The sequence below is a fragment of the Struthio camelus genome, chromosome Z (genome assembly GCF_040807025.1).
Source record: "Struthio camelus isolate bStrCam1 chromosome Z, bStrCam1.hap1, whole genome shotgun sequence".
NCBI classification, from domain to species: domain Eukaryota; kingdom Metazoa; phylum Chordata; class Aves; order Struthioniformes; family Struthionidae; genus Struthio; species Struthio camelus.
This window is the reverse complement of record NC_090982.1, coordinates 65,814,470-65,834,880: the sequence shown is the minus strand read 5'-3', so window position 1 is coordinate 65,834,880 and position 20,411 is coordinate 65,814,470. Positions and strand designations below refer to the sequence as shown.

The 20,411-nt window shown below is 36.9% G+C and overlaps 1 protein-coding gene across 1 annotated transcript in view; it reads left to right on the top strand.

Annotated features, from left to right (window-relative positions):
- The window catches only part of LOC138064428 (regulator of G-protein signaling 7-binding protein-like), a 43,539-nt gene extending 23,639 nt beyond the window's left edge, over nt 1-19,900 (top strand). The window contains exons 3-6 of the mRNA XM_068926970.1: nt 3,989-4,119; nt 14,582-14,729; nt 16,217-16,287; nt 18,872-19,900. Coding sequence (XP_068783071.1) covers nt 3,989-4,119; nt 14,582-14,729; nt 16,217-16,287; nt 18,872-18,963 — 442 coding nt within the window. The 3' untranslated portion in view covers nt 18,964-19,900. The remainder of the gene's footprint in view (nt 1-3,988; nt 4,120-14,581; nt 14,730-16,216; nt 16,288-18,871) is intronic.
- Nucleotides 19,901-20,411: the final 511 nt, after the last annotated feature.

Genomic DNA, 20,411 nt, shown 5'->3' with positions numbered 1-20,411 from the left:
TGCATGTGTGCTCAGGAGGAAACAAGAGCTGCAACAGTAAGAGACTCAGATGATGAAAAAAGCTATACCCGCACTTACTGAAGTAATTCCATTGTGCTGAACTGGGGAATACTGTTCAAGCTACCTGGAAGACTACTGAGACGCTAGGGGGTTAAGAAATCTCCTCTGTAAGCTAAAAGGTAGGACAAATCACGATAGTAAAAGACCTCAGGAGGTCATGTATTATCTAAATATGTATTGCCTGAGTCTTAAATGTAGTTATCAGAGAAATGAAAACAAGTATCTCAGACCCACAGCTCAGAAATTTAAAATACTACTGCAGAGTAAGGAAATGCGTTTTTGCTGTATTGGGCCAGTTATTTGTTTGTAATCTATTTGGCTAGATGGACTCTGTAAGATTACATTTACTCGTGAGACTGCCTCTTGCAACAAATTTACCAGAATCCTATTCTGCTCTTGAGATTTATCCAGTTTTGTAGCAGGCATTTACAGGAAAGTTTGAAATCATTAGGAGTGGTATATGCAAAATGAAGGAGTAGATGTTGGGCTTGAATATGCTGGTATTATTTAGGAAATACCAGTCTACTTCTGGAGAGCTGTTCCTGATTTATACTAAAGCAAATTAAATTTAAATCAGGGCTATATTTATTTTATCTTCTTTGGTTAATACCGATGGCATTACATTAAAAACCTTTCTTGCCATCTGCAAATTTAAAAAAAAATGCTGCTGAATTTATGGTTATTGCTTATGCAGAGAGCAGTCCATTTCTAATCACCTAAGTGATCACAGATCTAACAGCTGCAATTCATATAATGTATAGATTGCTTTAAAATGAAAGAAGCAGCGAACATCTAATTGCAGAGAATGTTAAGGTCTAACTCTTGCCAAACTGTTACTAGATACTATGGAACAAATCAAGATAAAAAGTATTATAAAATATTGTAACATACGTAGTAGAACTTCCAAGTGTCTGAGGATTCTTCAGTTAGGTATGTTTTTTAAAAATTCAAATTTAGTTTATCCCACAGTCATTTTTGTATGTGTTGCTGTATTGCTGTGTGTCTTCTTCTAAGCATAATTTTCAGCCCTAACTAGCATTCGTTATTCTATTTTACTACTGCTAGTGCAGTCACTGAAAACATTTATGTTGATAACTTTTGAAAATAATATGAGATTTGAACAAGGATTCATATCCAGCAAATGCATGTTTCCATATGCAGAGAAGGAATTGACTCTGAATAAGCAAACTTCTCTCAGGTAGCTAATTTTTCAGGAAAAATATGCAGGGACTTAAGGCAATCAAATGTTTTTGGAGGTGGAATCATTGGGAATAGGAAGAAAAGTTATAACGAGCATCTGAAAAGACATCTTTAAGATATCAGGCATAAAACCTCTTTTCTGTTCTGCCATCACAGCTTTACACTGTATTAGTGCTAAGATGGATGAAATAACATATTGTGTATGGCATGATTTCTGAATAAAGGCAGACGTGATGTTAAAAGTAGAAAAGTAGGTGTGGCTTAAAAGAAATACACTCATTGCTGGTCTAGTCAAAGGAAATAAAGCTCCTACAATTGACAAGTTTATTATCATGGGTATGGTATTGGTTCTGAAGTAACACAGACCACAGTAAAGGCAATTTGGATTCCAGTTATTTTCTGCCTTTTTGATGAGTTCTACTTTATAATGGATTGGCAGGTGGGACCTATCTCCCTTTGTCCCTTCTTACTAAGTCCAGCATGATTTCCTTCTAGTCCCCACTCCTGCCCAGCCTTCACTTTCTTTTTCTTTTTTGTCTGCAAGCTTGTTTTTAGCATTTATGATTGATTGCACAATTTACCACTACTGTGGTTCTTGCAGTTCCTACAGTTCTACAGTTTTCATTGGCCTGTAGAAACACCAGTAGTCTTCCTTGATGTGCTGTGGAAGTGCTAAGGTTGTTCTTTCCCTTTAGGAAGGTTCTGGCCAATTCTGTGAACCCTTCATGGTCCTGTTTGATTTCTGCTGTCACTTGGAAGGATAGAAACCCTTGAGGGCCTTGGAAAAAACACACAGTTTCTCCCTCATTGGGGGCAAATTATGGCAAGTCCTTGCATCAAACATTCCTTTCAGACTGCTCCCTTCTCCTGCCCACTGAGCCACATGCACAGAAATAAACCAGGGCCTATCTTCTTCTGGCCTTGTCTAGTTTCACATTCCCAGAGTATGGCTGGGCTTAATCTTCCCTGGTGTCACTGAAATCAGTGGCAGAAGCATACGTGCTTTCTAGGCAATGTACGGTCTCCACTTTGTTCGAAATAATAGTGAATCTCAAATACAAGAACTAGCAGCTTTTAGTATGCAGTGTTTATTTGTTTGAACTGAATTTCGGTAAAATTGTATCAGCACAAACTGGTAGGATTTTTCTTAAAATAGACTTTTTCAGTTTTGTTCATGACAAAAGAGCCAGACTTAGCATTTTCATTGGACGTAGGGTTTGACTGAGTATGACTAATGACCCCTCACCCTGGTGTCAGACAGAATCTGGTTTAAATAAACACTGTCTGCTGTAGGTCTCAAAAGTCTGTGGCCTAGATTGGTATTAAGAAATTATTTGAGCATATGAGCAGCCCAGTTTAGTGTTGCTACAAATAATTTATCAGGTAAGTAAGTTGCTTTGATTCCCTTGAGAAAATCCACAAGTCTGATTTTATTTCCTATACAAGAGGGTCTTTAGAAGTGTCAGTTTAACCACAGGAAACACAATCCCTACAAAGAATGCTAGCAATCTTTTTACTGTGAAAGCTTCATTTATATTATTCATATGCTAGAAATCTGAAAACTTGCTGAGAAAATTTTTTAGTTTCATATTGGTAGTATTTAGAAATGCCGTTAGGTTCAGTTTATTTAGTAAAGCAGAAGTTTCTATTTGTTATGAAATCCAATTTTGGGGGTTGTCTTATCATTTAACATCACTGTGTAGCAAGCCAATAGCAAGAATGTCTGAATACAAAGTGGGTGAAATCCTAACTCTTTAACCTTACCACTTACTGCCCTACTGAAAGTACCTTTGGAAAGGGGATTGAAAACCTGCTTTTCAGATATGGCTGGGTAAATCTCCTCTTTGAGCACTTGAGGAAACAGTTACGTTTATAAAATAATATATTTATGTCCGCACGCCATTCTGAGCCTAGGAAAGGGAGACATTGACCAGTTTTGCAGCCAGGCATGAGAGCAGTTGGATCCTGAAATCTGGATAAATGATTTATTCTAGTGTTCTGTGCAATTAATTGATCTAAGATTATTCTTGATTTCAATTTTTGTTTTAAAAGGTGTTATTCCTGAGACACTCCTGAAAGATAACTTCTCTGGAAAAACTCTGTAATCCCCCCATTCTCCTCATAGTGCAGTATTAGCTAATCACATGACCAGCATTTTAAACACAGGGGGAAAAAAGAAATTCAGGCAGAAACTGCAAAACTAAATGACTCAACTGCCTTGTTTCTTATTAAAGTGTCAGCAAGCTGGGGTTGATGATGCCTCATCCAGCATTTCTAGCCTGAACAGGGACAGTAGAAGGGGCCCTGCAATCTTCTCGCACAGCTGCACCAGGACCAAGAGTAGTTGAAACTGGATGGCACAAGAATTCTTCAGTCTACCAGAAAATACTTCTCCAAAGCTGGTAAAGAGGACAAGAAAGCTCAGATTTTTCAGGTCATTAATTTACTCCGTTTCTAAAGATATGCAAGGGAGAAAATAAATCTTACAAAAATCTTACCATAGAGTATTACCAAAGAGCCCAAGTTTAGCTGTTTTGAGTTCTTGTAGAGCTAAGGTTTTATTTTTAGATCCAGTTTGGTAGAAACAACTTGTTTATCATATATGCATAGCTTAATAGCTTATGAAGTTATTATAACGTGGTTGTTTGCAACAGTGGGGAACTGGATTTGATGACCCTCAGGTCCTTCTGGTCCCATTGCTAATTAAATTTTCTCTTTTTTACTGCAGCCCAGAAGATGGTGAAATTCATCCTGAAATCTGTAGATTATACATCCAGTTGCAGTGTTGCTTAGAAATGTACACAACAGAAATGCTTAAGTCCATATGTCTGCTAGGATCCCTTCAGTTTCATCGGAAAGGTATTGAATTACACAAATATACAGATGCTGATTTAAACAAAAGTTTTTTTGTGTCTGCTTGCATATTCATTAAATACACAGCACTAAACTGTAAAATCACCTACACAACTGTAGAAGCTTTTCAGCTTCTGAAAAAGCTTCTGAAAAAAGCTTAATTTCTATTGCAATATCATCATTCCTGCATAAATGTGTCGTATCAGGCATGTATCACTAATGTACTTGTGTAGTTCAGAAGTCTGAAATTAACCAAAAAAAAAAAAAAAAGTGGTCCCAAACCAAAGGTTGTCATTACTCAGATTCCAGTGAGCAACCTATCTTAGTCCTTTTATTAGAATAACTACTGCAAAATGGAAGGTTCTGAAAAATTCCAGTTCACGCATATAGCAATGTTTTGTTTCAGTTCAGGTTTCAACAATAACGTGTTTACTGTGTTATACGAAGTTTATAGAAGCTGTTGTCAGGATGCCCTGTGTCCATGTTTTTCTTCACAGGATAATCTTTCTAGCCAGACTGTAATTCCAGTCATGCTCAGTAGTAGGAGGACCTTTAAAAGTCCCTCTCTTGTTTGTTATGTCATTGTTAAATAACTATTACTCAAACTGAAGTTTTATATCTTTTTTGTTTCCTGCCTAAGAGGCTCTTTTGTTCTGTTATTTTGAATTTACCACAGAAAAAAATTTCTTCCTAAGAGTTAAGTTGGAGAACTGCTACTAACTATCCCCATGTGAAACATTTTGTAACAGCCCTTTAAGAATACTGCTGCCTCTGTGCCTTATAAGTAGAATGAAGGGTTGGCAGGTCCAAGAGTGTACACAGTTAAAGCTTATTGGTTGCACCAGACAAATGAATTTTATTTTCTCTCTCTAATGGAGCAAATTCTATACCTCCATAAATCACTTGCATGTACTGAATGAAACTTTTTAGGGACTCTGTAATCAAATTGCTGCACTTGCCATCTACATTACACAACTTCAGGAGCAGTAAAAATTCTCCAAAGTCTCAGAGTAAGGACAGACCTGTATTAGAGACATCGCATTCACCTCCTACTCTGACAAAGAAAGTGTGAGAACACATGGATGACAGAGGAGTAATGAAGTTTATGTTACTTTTCATATTACTCAGCAAAAACTCACAAATATTTTGGAGGACTGTCAAGTGTCATTTCCCAGATGGGCTTCCTAAGAATTGTGTAAAGTGATCTCTGATAGAGGCAACTCTGGGGCTCTGTTTCCAGCACTGGGATCTCAGTGTTTTAGCTGCTTTAACTACATGCCTTCCAGGCTGAATCTACCAGAGATCTGTAGAGAAATCCTGATTCTCAACTGTCCTTCACACACTGTATGTTTGTTTTGCTTTTTTGATTGGTTGGCTGTTGATGAACAAAAGGAGAAATTTGTACAAGTTCAAGAGTTCTTTAAACTAAGCAGAGCAATTCTGATCACACTGATAACTGTATTGGTATGAAACTTTTCCATCTAGGAAAGAAACAGCTAAGTCAACAGAAAAGGATTACTTTAAGCATGATGCCCATGCTGAGGAATTTGTTGGATAAGATATCTGAAGGCGTGTGTTTGGTTGAGCAAAATGGCAGGGGTTTAGTACTGAACTTATCCCTTACTGTCCATGTTATTTATCCAACAACAGCAACAATTGTTTATAGTAAAAGATGAATACATATTAAGAGCACCTTATGGTTAGGAAGCTGTCCACCTTTACAAAACTAGATACCAGATTCAGCAGTGAAATATATCCCACAAAGTGTATTTATACAAAGGAGATGTCTTTCTTTCAGTGAAAATGCACCTCTAATAACTTCATGTTTGATTAGCTGTCTACTAAAAGGAAAATGTAGAAATGCAAGCCATTTACTGAGCAGATTACTCAGTAACCTCATTACTCAGTGATGTCACACATCTTTGATTGGGACCATATTTGTGCCTGTTGTAACTACTCTTTGCCCAGGTAAGATCTCAGCAGAATACACTAGGTAAAGACAAGAAAAGGCCTTGTTTTGTAATGACAAAACAATAGGTTTTTTTTCTTTTTAAGACAGATTATACTATATTTCCTAGCACTGGCAATATTTGTCACAGCACCTTGTGTAATTGCACAGAGAGAGAGAGAGTAGTCTGAGGTGGCCTGAGTAACGCAGAGATGTGCCTGTGGATACAATGTGCTTCATTTGCCTGTGAATGGAATCTACCTGATTAACTTAAGCTAAACTTCTAAGTAGTAGACGACTAAAGTTAGATAAGATGAGCTACAGCATTACAATGTAGACCAGCTTAGTTCCTATCTTGTAGTACTTTTGATGTACAGTGGTTCCCAATCTGAGCATAGTCTTGTGCCATGGCTAAATGGAGTAATTTTTTTCCTGTGTCCATGCAGAGATAACCACAGTAACTTGGCTCCAAGTTTCATCCAACTGACATTCTTTGAGAAAAGTTCATAATAGACAAAAATTCTATAATCACAGAGACTTGAATAAACTGAATTTTGGAACTTAGCCAATAAAATGTTGTGCTTATATATTAAATATTTGGGCATTTACAATGCCTTGAGGCACTATAAAGGGATCATGCAACAAGAGAAATGCCAATTAGATATTAAGAATTTTTTAGCAGTGAAGGTAGCCAAACATCAGAACAGGCACCCAAGAGGCTGTGAAATCTCCATCCTTGGAGACATTCACAGCAAAAATGGACGAGGTCACAGGCAACTGGATCTAAGTTGGCCCTGCTTTCAGTGGAGGGTTAAACCAGATGACTTCCCAAGACCTCTTCCAAACTAATGTTTTCTGTGATTCTGTATCTGCCAAAACAGACTGTTTTCCAAGGAGCAGAATGAAGCTGTATTTTTCTTGAAATTCTTTACTTAAGGAGAAAAGTACTGCAGTGTAGGCACAAGTGCATAAATTTATCTGTAGGAATGAAAGAGCCAGTAATTTGACTGTTCTGAAATATATTGTGCTGTTGCTAGTATATAGCTTTTTTAGTTTTCCACCAGCATCTGAGTGATATTAAAACAAACATTCAATTAATTTTCCTTGTCAACAAATAGTACTACCCTTTTGAAATTGTGAACATTTCCAATATGTATTAACTTTGCTAAATTTATAAATGCGTATGTCTATTGTTATTCCCTACATGTGATTTCTGTCTGTATCTTGTAGCTCATTTTTGAAGGTAATATTTTCCATCTGGATATAATATTTTCCATTTTCCAGCCCTCTTACCTGTTGGATAAGTAGTTTGCTGGGCTTTTTAAATCTCTCTTGAGGCTTCAGCAAGGTGTGTGTTCTATTTTGGAGCCAGCAGAGATTCGTGTAGAGTAACATGCAGGCTGTTCTCACCAACATGCAGCTAATAAATAATAATGTGGGTTCTGGTATCTTGACCAGACATTATCAAACAAACTGCAGAACTGATAAATCTAACGCAGTGAGCTGATGCTGATGCTCTTTTCCCAAGAGGAACTCAGCCAACACTCCCCACTGGGAAACAGATGCTGTTTTATGAAACACCACAGTACTATTTGAAGGGCTGAGCTCTGGTACTTTCACTGTCTTTCTCAGCACTGATCTTCTGAGCTCCCCTTATCTTACTGTGCTACTGAACAAATATTCCTACATATACTATATAATATCTCAAGCTTCTTGTACAGCAATTTCTTGCATATTTACAGTACTTCAGATTAACTTACTCCTGTCATATAGCCTCTGTTACAAAAGTAAGACAGTCCATTATTTGTGTGAGCTGTAACAGCCACAGTGGGGCCAACAGCCATAAATATTTCCAGCTGAGCTATGCAGTGAGTAAACTAAGTGCTCTCTAATAAATTTATTTCTAAGATACATACACCACAAAACTCCAGTGTTGAAAATACATTATAACTGCAAAACTGAATATTCAGAACATCTGCAAATGACAGAATGAAATGTGCCTAAGTAGGGTTAATTCCACCTTTTTGTATGCACTAAGTCCTTGGTTACCGAATCATATACTTACTCTCCTTTTCCACCATCCCAAGAGTCCCGTCAGATTGAGACACATGCTAATATTTACTTGGGCAGTCATCTGTGTTTTCTCCTAATTGCTCAGTGTTATATGTCATATGTCTTGCACATAATTCTGTTCTAAAGGCAGAATCCTTCTGTTCCTCAGACTTTTCTCAGTAACTCATTCAGTGATGAGAGTGTCTTCAGAACTGTCTTAGGTAGTGAGATAGTAACAATTTTTCCCATTGTAAAGAAGGAACAAGAGATTTAGCTAAAGAGTGCTAATTTAGGATCTGAGATTGCAGCATACTTAGTAATCTCTCCGTACTTTCAGTTGCAGCTCTGAGTGCAGTCTTCAGGCTGAGCAACCATAGAATGAGAAACACCTTGTCAGTAACTATCATGAGGAGCTGTGTTTAGACAACTTGACTAGAATCACAAGAAAATTCTGGGGCAGAGGAAGGTGTAGAGTCCAGTTTTCAGGGCAGCACTCAAGCCTGATAACTGTGAAGAACTCTCCTGTGCCTTCCTGCAGTCCCTACCATATAGCTTTAAGAGTCTTGCTGTCCCTTTTGTCACAACAGGGTAACTGCAGCAAACACCTATTGGCAGTATGGCAGAAGACAGCTCTTCTTCCAGCTCTTCCAGGAAATCTTCCGAAATGTCTCACTGTGTTTACCACTAGCATACTTGACCTAGCTTTCTTCTGCATCATCATCGTGCTGTAGCAGAACTTTTCTGGATAGCATCCTTCTCTCAGACTTCGTCAAGGAACAGATTAGTTCAGTTGCCTAGGACCAGAAGCTTCTCTCCTGGGCCTAGTTTTGCTTTATTTATCTCCCTCCATTGTCTGAATTTCAATTAGCTTGAATAGCTTTATGCCTTAGAGAGCAGCATCAAACACAGGTCTTCCACCTGGCAATACTTTCTTAAAATTTGAACTATAGTTTCATGGAAAGCAAGATATTCTGGACAAGCTTTGGTACCTCTCTAAAGTGTTTACAACATTCAGCTCTAATTCCTTTAAATGTTATATGTTTACTTTATTGATCTTGCTTGTACATGTTCCCAACACTGACTATTCTTTTGATCAAATAAACAAATCCTGGCTTAGGTAGCAAGCTGCTAGAGGAAGTAGTTGACAAAATTTCTGTCTATAGAATCAGCTGGTTGTAATGATCTTTTTTTCCATATTAATATTGAGCCTCTTTAGATCCTACACTGAAAAAACTCAGAATTATCTCAAAGTTCTTAAGTACATTTCAGCATACATCAGTGCATTCTGTTACAAATATTTCTGACTCAAAGATTTTCATTGATAATATAAAGAACTTCAGTGCATCTGAATGTGCAAAAACAGCAGATAAAACAGCTTTGCTGATTCATATATCCACAATAGTATCTTCCCCAGATAGATCACTAGATCATTACAGCGTGTTACTGTGGAAGTGCATGTTACTGAAGTTTAGTGTCTACACATGTTTACAGAGAAGCTATTACTTTCTTAGGATTATCTACAGATATAACTGGCTTGTTTGGTTATGTAAGAATCTATAATAGAAATATTTTAAAAATCCAAAGTTGCAAATTGCTAGCATGTTACTAGCTCTCTGTGCAGCATTTGTGCACAGTACTCATTTTTCTAGTTTTGGGAGCAAGCACATATAACAGATCAAAGGTAAGAGAGGACAGAAATTGTGAAGGTTAAAACGAAGTAGAGGTATTTTCCAGAATTCAAAACATGCTGTGAAAATAATTAAAGCTACCTTGTCATGGAAGTACAAGGCTTGAAACTGGTAGCGATGTATACCAAGTTTGGACAAAGCAAGTCACTATTCATGTATACTCGTAAGAATATGTTATTCTTATGGTCCAGAATCAGGTGAACCCACTATACTAGTTTGTAACTTACTGACAAAGAAGTGTACAACCATGGGAAGGTAATTTTTGCTGTCAGTTACTCACGCATAGCTCTAGTCATTTTAATAGAATTTGGATCCATGGGCGAAATGAGTCCCGGATACATTAGGTTACACTTCCTTATATGAAATGTTCTCAAATTCTCATTTGTTTCCTGTCTTTCTTCCTAAATGAGATGTTTATGCATGAAAAATTTCTCAGAATGAAATGTGAAATACTTCAATGCTTGTAACACACATATTGTTAATTCTTCCCAAAAGTCATTTGGAAGCCCTAATGAATGGCTGAATTAGCTAAAATCACAGTTCTATCACTGTTATTGAGATGTGTGGGCCCCTCTGACTTTATTAAACATATATGAGCACAGAAGGACACCACACTAGGATACCAGAGTGGTAGGTACCTGAAGAAATGCTATAAATACATAGATAAGAAATGAAAGAATGGAGCCTAATGGAAAAATTATGTGTACGCATTATAGAAAGAATAAACTACGCTTTTGTGATGTAAATTCACTGATCTTATTCCTGCGTTGTTGGTTCTTGAGAATCACATAAAATCACAGGCAAGTGTGTATGCTACTTGTATGTACCGTAGAAAGCATTACAAATTGGAATTCATAATATAACTTTTGTTTTCCAGTATGCACTTAGTGATAATTACATACATTTTTCTTAAAATAGTACCTAAAAGCCTTTGACAGCTTACATTACAGATTAGAAAAAGAAACCTTGAATTCAGTGAAGGGATTTTTGTTTTATTTTGCTTTGTTTAAATTACATCCTATTTCGTGTTTTGAAGAACATGGAAAGGATTGTTCAACTGATGTGCTACAATCTCAGCATTCTGTTTTAAAGACTGGCAGATATTTGTCAGCTAGAGGCATAAGGTTTGAGAGAGAAGCACATAGGTGTAGAGAAAAAAGCACTTAAAATCCAGAGAATCACTCATTCTCATGTGGACACTAGGAAGAGGCCAACATGAATAAGCCAAAAGCAGGCATGGAAGCAGGAAAACACAGTATCCACTACAGCCTTATAGATTCCATTGCTTTTTCCTTGATAATAATATTTCCATTGAGACAATCTCCATGTTCTGCAGATCCCAAGTATAGCTCAAGAACGAAGTTCCTCAGACTGAGCTAACCATATTTGCAGCAACATATTTCTTCCTTCCTGCAAGATTCTCTCCTATTTCCCATTTTATGTTCTCTTTTTCATTCATTTTATTTGTGTTCTAGATCTTTGTATTTATTTTTAAGTGCTAGGTTACAAATCTGATACAAATGCGGCCTTCTTTTGAGAGATGGGTTCCCTCCGCTTGATTAAATCCTGTTATTCCCCTCAAAGATCTTTCTAGTTCATCTGGAGTGAAATCCAATTATCTGTGAAGGACCTATATGTATATGTGTGTACATATATATATATATGTATTTTTTGGCATTATGTAAATTTCTCTGGGTAGCAGGTGATGTTTAAGAGTAGGAGCATAGTGTAGTATGGCAGAAGCAAACACCACAGAGGTCACCACAGAAGCAGTAAGGAGTACAACAGGTGAGTATGGTCACTGGTGGTGTAGCCTTACTGAGGTGATCATTTTTTACCCTTTTATTTATCCTCATTCAAGTTGGATCTTCAGCATTATTTAATTCAAGAGCTTTTCACTCCAAAGGCAAATCTCTGCATCATAATATAAAAGGACACGATGAATTAGAGGCTAGAAGACACAGAGTACATCAAGTGTGTGTTATGTTAAAATTTTACCAGTAGTAAAAAGGGCCATTGTCTAGCCAACTGGCAAGAACAGCAACTGCATGTGGACACCTCTGAAAGCAGTGTGCATGATAAAACTCCTGCTGAAATCGGTGAAAGTCTTTCCGCTGACTGAACTGCAAGTAAAATTTATGGCTCGCATTTCTATATTAAGAAAGTGTGTTGTACAAAAGATATCCTTCCCCTACTATGATGAGAAGATTAAAGAGCTTTTATTTCCCTACAGTGGGTGGCATAGAGTAGGAAATGTTAAGCCGAACTCATAGACATTATTCAAGCAAAGCCTTTATTATTAGCTGACTCTTAACTATTTTCACGTGATTGAGCAGATGCTGTGAAATTCAAGGAAGGCTTCATGAACTGTTCACAATACAACAAAATTTCTGGAAAAGAGCTCTTTCCATTTGAAAAGAAATCTGTGCCTCTTGCTTGTTCTGCTAATTTTTCAAGAGCTTTCTTTTGCACTAACAAAAAGAACAATGCAGTCTCTATACTTCTCCAGTTGGGAAAAAGAATTGTTATTGTTTCTACTGAAACACCTGAAGGATGCATCTATAGACAGGGTTGTTCTTGACAGCATGTCACCAAAGGTCAGGTCACTTTCAACATAATACTTCAAAATAATGGCAGAACTAACAAACACCCAGTTCGAGCAACACCACCTTGTATTTCTGCGACATGAATGACAAATTAGATAGTTTTCCTGGGGCAACCCTCTTTTACAGAAAAGCGTGGTAAGTGAGATATTGGTAACAGTATATTGTGCTATGGGCTTCTTATACTGGGAAAAGTAATCAATAATGAAGCTTACATAAATGAACAATTAAAACTGTACATTAAGATCTACCTTAAAATAACAGCATAAGCTGCAGTTGCCAACTAGAAATAATTTGAAAGTTATACCTAAAAAGTGATAGATACACAATAAAAAATACAATCTGGGAAATGGACTTAGGCTGCTGTTCCACAAGCAACTGAGTCAACATAAGAGCTTTTTGTTGCCACCAAAAATGTCTTGATCTCTTTCTCTGTATTTCCACTCTCATCTTGCTTCACTTCTTCCTCCCTTCCACTGCTTCTGGCTATATCATCACCCCCATCCTCCGGCACTTGCTCTGGAGCATGCTTGGTTCTTTACTGACTCGATTTAACTCACTGAAACAACAGAAAACTTTTCACCTTTGCTTTTTCTTTTTGTGGAGGTAATCGTCTACCATTTGATGGATTCAGCTGGCTCACAGAGGGATCTGACAAAGCCAAAGTTAGAAGCAGGTGCCAAACTAAGCAGCAGAGAAAGGACGAAGGACACTACTTTTAGATGATAAACTGTTATGTCAGGTCATCTCTTGGGATCATACAGTTAGATGACTTTTGGTGAGGATGTATAATGCAGGGGAAAGGACATTGTACTGACTTTAAAGGATGATGAAAACATTGGGCAAATATCTCTTATAGTATAAGGAGTGTCTCGTTGGACATTCAGACAATGAGTAGCTGAGAGTTTTTCAGCAAAGAAATACTTGATCAAAATATAACAGTTCAAAGAACCTGCTTAAACAGTTTCTTCAGATCCAGAAAAACGAGAGAAAGTTAATAGCGTGATAGCTCGGGTACTAACCTGTGATGTGGGAGAGTAGTATAGCATGGTCTTAGTCTCTAATGCCCCAGAAGAATGGGATAATCACTAGACTCTGTCCTTCCTGTTCTTTTCAAACCTTCCAGGAAGTGCTGAGGTTTGTCCTGATGTGATAATTTCTGAAATTGCAAAAACTGTGAAATGACAAAACTTTTCCTACTCAACTCCTCAGTACCACTGGTTTCAACATTATTTTCTCTATTTTTACAAGGTTTATGTGTTTCTTTATGAGATTGTGTAAGCTATGTTATTGAAAGAAGAGAAAAAACTAACCTCTCAGTAAGAGATCCACTTTGAAATTTTTCGTTTAAATGAGGCACACACAAAAAATCTTTCACATCCAATCTTTAGTGCCAGGGCTGTACTTGCCACTACAGACAAAGAATAGCAATAGGCTATCCATGGGAAATTTGCAAGGATACTAACTAATCTCCAATATTTAACTCTCTTGCGTTCTCCACTATCATGGTCCACTTCCTACACCTCATTCTCTCCCTGGCAAAAGCTCTGGCAGATCTGGTGTGAAGTCCCCAGACAGTTCCAACATTGCCTTTATTTCTATATAGTAAGTATGAATTAGGAAGGTATAAGTATGCAAGTGTGGAAAATGCAACATATTGGGTTGTGAGTGGTGGCAGCTAGGTATTGCTATCAATCTCATCAAGTACAAAACTGCACATTTTTGTCTTTTATTTTCCCATAGTACTAGAGTGAGTACTATTGAAAGACACGGATTACGATGTAGCTTTTGATGTTGCTTTCAGAATATATACTCTAGTTCCCGATTAGTTCTCTTTTCTCCTCTGGTTCTTATTCTGTGTCACATGTGAGCTATTTGAGTTTAAGTGAAACTCTTTATAATACTTACTAAGCAAAATCCTAAGCTCCACACTTGCCTGTTGGGCTTCCTCTTGGTCCTGTTTGGCAGAAGTAGCATGGACCATACAGCAGCACTCTGATGAGCAGACTGGTATGGTCCACTCTCTTTCTGAACTGTTCTTACTTGGAGTTTGCATACACAACTCTCTCTTCATGTATGCTGTGCAAGATGAAGCCCAAAACATCAATGATATAATCTGAGTATACCTTTTAATAAATAAATAATAGGGATATATGTTTTGTTTTAATATTTTAAAGGAAAAGAGCCTTGTGCCCCGCACAAGATCCTAGACACTAAAGTGGAGGAGAGTTCTGAAGTACCTATTTTAGAAGACACGTCATCATCCCCAACAGATATTCAACAGCATTTATGGCAGGTTTCCACAGATATTGAGAACACTGAAAGGTATCTGTAGCACTTTATTCCTAAATGAAACAAATTTCTGTCTAGAGTTTATTCAGTCTATTCCAATTAGGCAGCTAGTGTTGTTATTTTAAGTGTTTGTAAATTATAGCCTGTTTAACATTTTTGTTGTGTTTAACATACCTGGACGCAATACCTGTGAGAAGGACAAAGAGAAGTGACATTCGTACTTTGGTTAATTGCCAGAGGGAACTACTGCCAAAAAGAAAGGGTAGAAAATTATGGTGCTAAAACAGAGAGAGTTTTTGTCTCATCTTTATAGGTTTCTGGTTTTGTACCTAAATATGCTGCCCTGCAGTTTTGCATTCATAAACCAAAGGCACAGAATCTAGTTCATATCAGTTGTTTCTGCCCATAGTTAAAAATGTGAAAGGCTCAGGAGGGGAGGGGAAAATCATCCAAAGGTATATCAAAGTGGACTTTCATTCTCCTGACTGTCCAGGTGAAAGACAAAACTAAGACCCTTTGGTAGGGAGCAATCCTGATGGCCAACATTTCCTTTCTTTGTTAAAAGGATCTGTGTTCGTGGCTTTGTATAAGCTGCTGCTGAGCTCTTAATGGTTACCATGTTATATAAATGGTTACCGTACTTATATAAAATAAAGTTCTGTTCTACTGAGAGGGTAACTCAGAGAATAGAACTGAGCAATAATACAGTCATGCCGCTTCATTTCTAAGAACCATATCATATGTAGATGAATGAGGCAGGACCACATTATCTTTAAATCCTGAAAGCCTTAAGGCATCACAAGCCCGCACACAAAATTGCTGATCTGCCACCTATCTGTAAAACAGGAACCTTTTTACAACTTCTAGCCTCTTTCAAAACATATGTAACTTGCCATGTGTAACTTGCTTTGTGAGATGGTATTTTGTTATGGTATTTTCCATCCTCTGCCTTTTAAAATTTTAGCAAATTTCATACCAAAGTCCTCCTAAAAGGGGCCAGAATGACATCTCTGACATCTAAAATTTTCTCTTAATCCATAGGGAGCTTAAGTGTCATGGATTAACTACAAGTATAGTTAATTTTTTACTTTTGAAACACTGACCACATTCATGGTACAAGCTACAGAATGCTGATACTGGGATATTATATCAGCATTAGTACCGGCCAGTGCTAGTTGTAACGCATATTGTATGTTTTGCCACTAAGATCACATTGGTGCCCACGAACTCATTTAACATGGAATACTCGAGATCCAGAAAAGATAATAAATGTGGACCAGAAAGCTACCAGTTACAATCAGGTTGGCTTAAAATTCTTCCCTTATTAAATCTACTGCCCTTTATTTTGGTATGCATCTCCTGATACATTTGAACCAAGTGCTTGCCTAATAGGTTTTTATATTATTTAGTTTGAGTTTTTATTCCATTAGTTCAGCATATAAAATGATACTGTGAACTATTCCCTATTGTGAGTCTTCAACTGCTGTTCTATTGTATTTCTTTTCAATTTGTTTCTGCAGAGATATGAGAGAAATGAAAAACCTTTTAAGCAAACTCAGGGAGACTATGCCTTTACCACTGAAAAATCAAGGTAGGTTTTCTATTTTCTTCATGTAAGATAAATCAAGATCATTAAAGATTTTGGCTTCCATTAGATATGAAAAATCTATTTTTTTCTGTAGAAGTTACAGAAAGAAAAATCCAGGTGAAATCCTTTCCCTACTGAATCAGTGGTGCCAGAATTTAATATGTGAACTTTGTCCTCTTGAGTTTCACTTGAGAATACTATACTTCAAAGTACTGAGTTTTGAAAGTTTGTAGGTAGGGTATCTACAGATAAAATAATAGACTTCTCCTGGGGACATGAGGCAGCAGCACAACTAATTCCCTATCTCAGGAGGCATTTTTTTCAAGTGTAATGAAGGCATAAGTTGCGCAGACTATGATAGGGGTCATGCTAAGTGATGGGGTTTGCTTTAGGCCTGCGAGGGTTGTAGCATCTGTATTATGACTCAAGGATAACAAGACACTGACCCGATGCAGAGATACCTGCCCTGAGGCTGGTAACAGCTTGCTTTTCCTAGTAGCCAGCTATGAGGCACCCTATACAAAGGCACAGGGGGCTATCCATCCTAAAGAATTTATTTAGGAATGGGCCTTCATTTTGTGGCCCAGCAGTCTCATATATTCCACATGTACAGGCACTTTCTTTCTTCATGTGAACAACATTAAAAAATAAACATTTTCCTTATTGATTTCTTCTTGATAATACGTATTTCTTTAGTGCTGCATACCCTTTACATGCTGGTAGCTGATGAAGTATGCCTTATGTGTCCTGGATCTTGTCCTGAGGAACTAAGCAGTCTAACATTAATATAGTAAAAGATGAAGATAGAATGGGTAAATTCATTATACAAGTAAGAGTTTATGGCAGGGACAGATTGAGTGGAAGTTATTTGGAAGGAGAAAAGGAATCACACTTAAGATATGATGATGCAAAAGTGCCATTGTAAAAGAATGGAAAAATGCCATAAAGTCTATGCCTAGCCTAGAAAAAAAGAAGCATGGTGGAAATAAAAGAGGAAAAAGGCAAATTTGGGGGAAGTATAAAACATATAGAAACTTTAATTCAGAGCAGAGGGAAAGGCATACAGAACTCTTCCCAGCAGACTGGCGTCCATGCAGCCCTTCAACAATGGCCTGAAAATCACTGATCATCTGTGCAGCAGGCTGGGAGACATGTCAGTCAGATAGTTTAAAGCTCTACAACACACTCCAGGATCAGAGAATCACAAATGGTACTTTTGCTGCTCCCACAGAGTCCAACTGTGATCACAGTTTACAGCTGATCTTTGAGAACGGATGCTTCAGGAATGGACAGTCATACCTACTGTTGACACAGTAGTTAAAAGCTACAAAATATTTCAAGACCTTTAATTAATTAAAGCTAGAGGAAAGTATAAGAAAATAGAACATACAGACATTATAGGTAATTAATGTGGTCTGGACTCTAATTTGTACATATGTATGAATTACAAGCATGGCTTAGAAGAATGATTATGAGATGACTGAATCTCATGGCTGTTGAATGAGTTGATCTTTACAAGACCTGATCCTGCTTTCAATTAAATTAGCAAGTGTTTTGCCATCGATTTCAGTGAGAACCAGAAAGGACTTATGGTTGCAAGCAAAACAAACTTCACATAATGTTACTGACTACTCACAGACTGCTTGAAGTAGTGTTTTTTGCATAGAATTCTCTTTCATAATTTAAGCAGCAACAGGAAAGTTACTATGCTAAGAAGTTTAGTTGATGTGAACTCAAGGGTCATACTATTAAATGTTGTTTTACCTAAGTTTTTGTATTTAGGTATTTGTATTACACTAGTGTCTAGAGCCTCCAGTCAAAACTAGGTCCCCGATGTAGCACAAACAGGAACATAATGAGGTATAGTTCTTAGCCTGAAACCTTGCTTGAAGATGGCTCAAATTCAAAGTAAATTCTACATGAATTTTTGAAACAGTTTGCTGACAGGGCACAAACTAACATAATTGTATGCACTAATATACGTATTTTGTATGAATTTAAAAGGAGTTAATATACAAGGTAGAAAGCTAACCAGAAGCAGGGACAGCAGTATGTGCTAAATTTCCAAGGCAAGTACTTTTAATCTTCATGTGCCAAGATGTTCTGATCTTGGAGTTTTTAATTGAAATTCTCACTGATGTGCACAAATGGCACTCAGTAATCTTTTTCATCTTTAAAGCCAGCCAGAACTTAAGCTTCAGTTGTCAAATTTGCATGTCTTCAGTTAAGATCTCAAAACTATTTTGCTTTTGGTTTTAGTTGTTGCCTAACATTATTCATCAAGCAGGAATATTTTGGCTTAGGTCTCCTAGCACTGGTGGTGTAATTTCATTAAGGTTTCGTCATTGAACTGGTATTCCTCAAGCCAAAATTTCTATCGTATTTTCATGGAGTCCTGACAGCTGGCATTTTAAGACCCCTATTCTAATATAGAAAAATCAGCTTATTATTTGCTATGTGCCCAGAACAATGGGGTCTACTACTTGATCCTGTAGGTGCTGTGAGGACACGCAAAGATACAAACTCTTGTGTATGCGTCTGTGTGTGTATGTAATTGTATTCAAATGTGGTTTTTTTTTCATCACAGATGATAGCAGCCTCCTAAACTTGACTCCTTACCCATTAGTAAGAAGACGGAAGCGGAGATTCTTTGGACTGTGTTGTCTTGTCTCAAGTTAGAAGATTAAGTACAGAAATGACAAGAAAATCATAACTTTGATTAAACCACCGAAACCACTACCATTTGAGCACTGCAAAGATGAACATTACTACTCTTGATTATAAAGTATATTTTCTACACTAGCGTATTCCTTTTTCTCTTCTGCTCCATCCCCCTTTTCAAAATGAAGAGTTTTAACAATTTAAAGCTATGGTGTTCAAGAGCCAGTTGTGGAACAGATCTAGCCTAACTAAGAATGTTTCTAAAACTTTTTCAAATATGTTTTGCATGCTTAAACGACTCAGAGAAAGACACATGAATTATGGTTAGTAGATTGTTTTAAAGTTTTTATTGTTTGAACTACAGCTAAAAGTTTGTGCATAGTACAGTACTCTTATTAGTATCACATTAAAATACTTGATCATATTCTAACAGTCTTAAATCTTTAAGCATAGAAAGCTATTTAACAGCAAAAGTATTGAAGCTCTAAAACATTTAGACAATATTGTAACAGAATTTGCACAAAATCTACAGTTGCTTTTTGTGCTCTCATTCATATTTAGTCTTCCACTCTATCTCAGTCTAAAAGCTCATAGGAAAATATCTTAATTTATGATACACAAACCATATAAGATATTTAGATCTTGTAAATACAGAGAAATCTCAATATCGACATACTGTACAATGCATAGAAATAATAAATTTCCTTTTAAGCCAATGGTATCTCTCCAATCTTTTGGAAAAAAGTAAGTACTGTATTAAAAGCAGGTGTAGTAAAATAAACAGTTACCCTCCAATGTACAACACAACACTAACCCATTTTGTTTCCAATAGATTTTAAAGCATGGTGTCTGCATATCACTAACTATTAACTCTTATAGGGCATGCCAGAATTAGCTCAGAATGTAAGATAGTAAACATTTTACATTGTTAATAAAGTTTTTTATTTAAATTAAATGTTGACTTGTTTCTAGTTATATTGCCAGAATATGCCTTTTTTCTAATTTTATCATCAGAATACTATACAAAGTTTTGGTAATTTTTTCCATTTCAAGATTTATTTCTACAAAGATAGACAAAAAATGATGATGAACTTATAAATGCTGTAATGACAGCTCGTAGCAGTGATTGATAGATGCGAATATGTCAGACTCATTGTACTGATGTTTCAGGGTGACAGGCAAAAGACATCAGAACTGAACTTGCACTGAACTGCTGGATTATGGAACACAGACATTATGCAACACCATGAAACCCTTAAATATCTGTAGCTACCATGCAGAGTAGGTCACCTTACCCCTTGCAGTCGTAATAGTATGAGCCCTTTTGCCACTCCACCATGACCCAGCATGTTAACAGAAACCAAATTCCTCCTTTTTGCATACAGGTTTAGTGGTGGTTAACATGGAATTGTTTCTTTATCATAGAAAACACCCATACAGTTATATCCTCCCTGTATTTTTTGTAG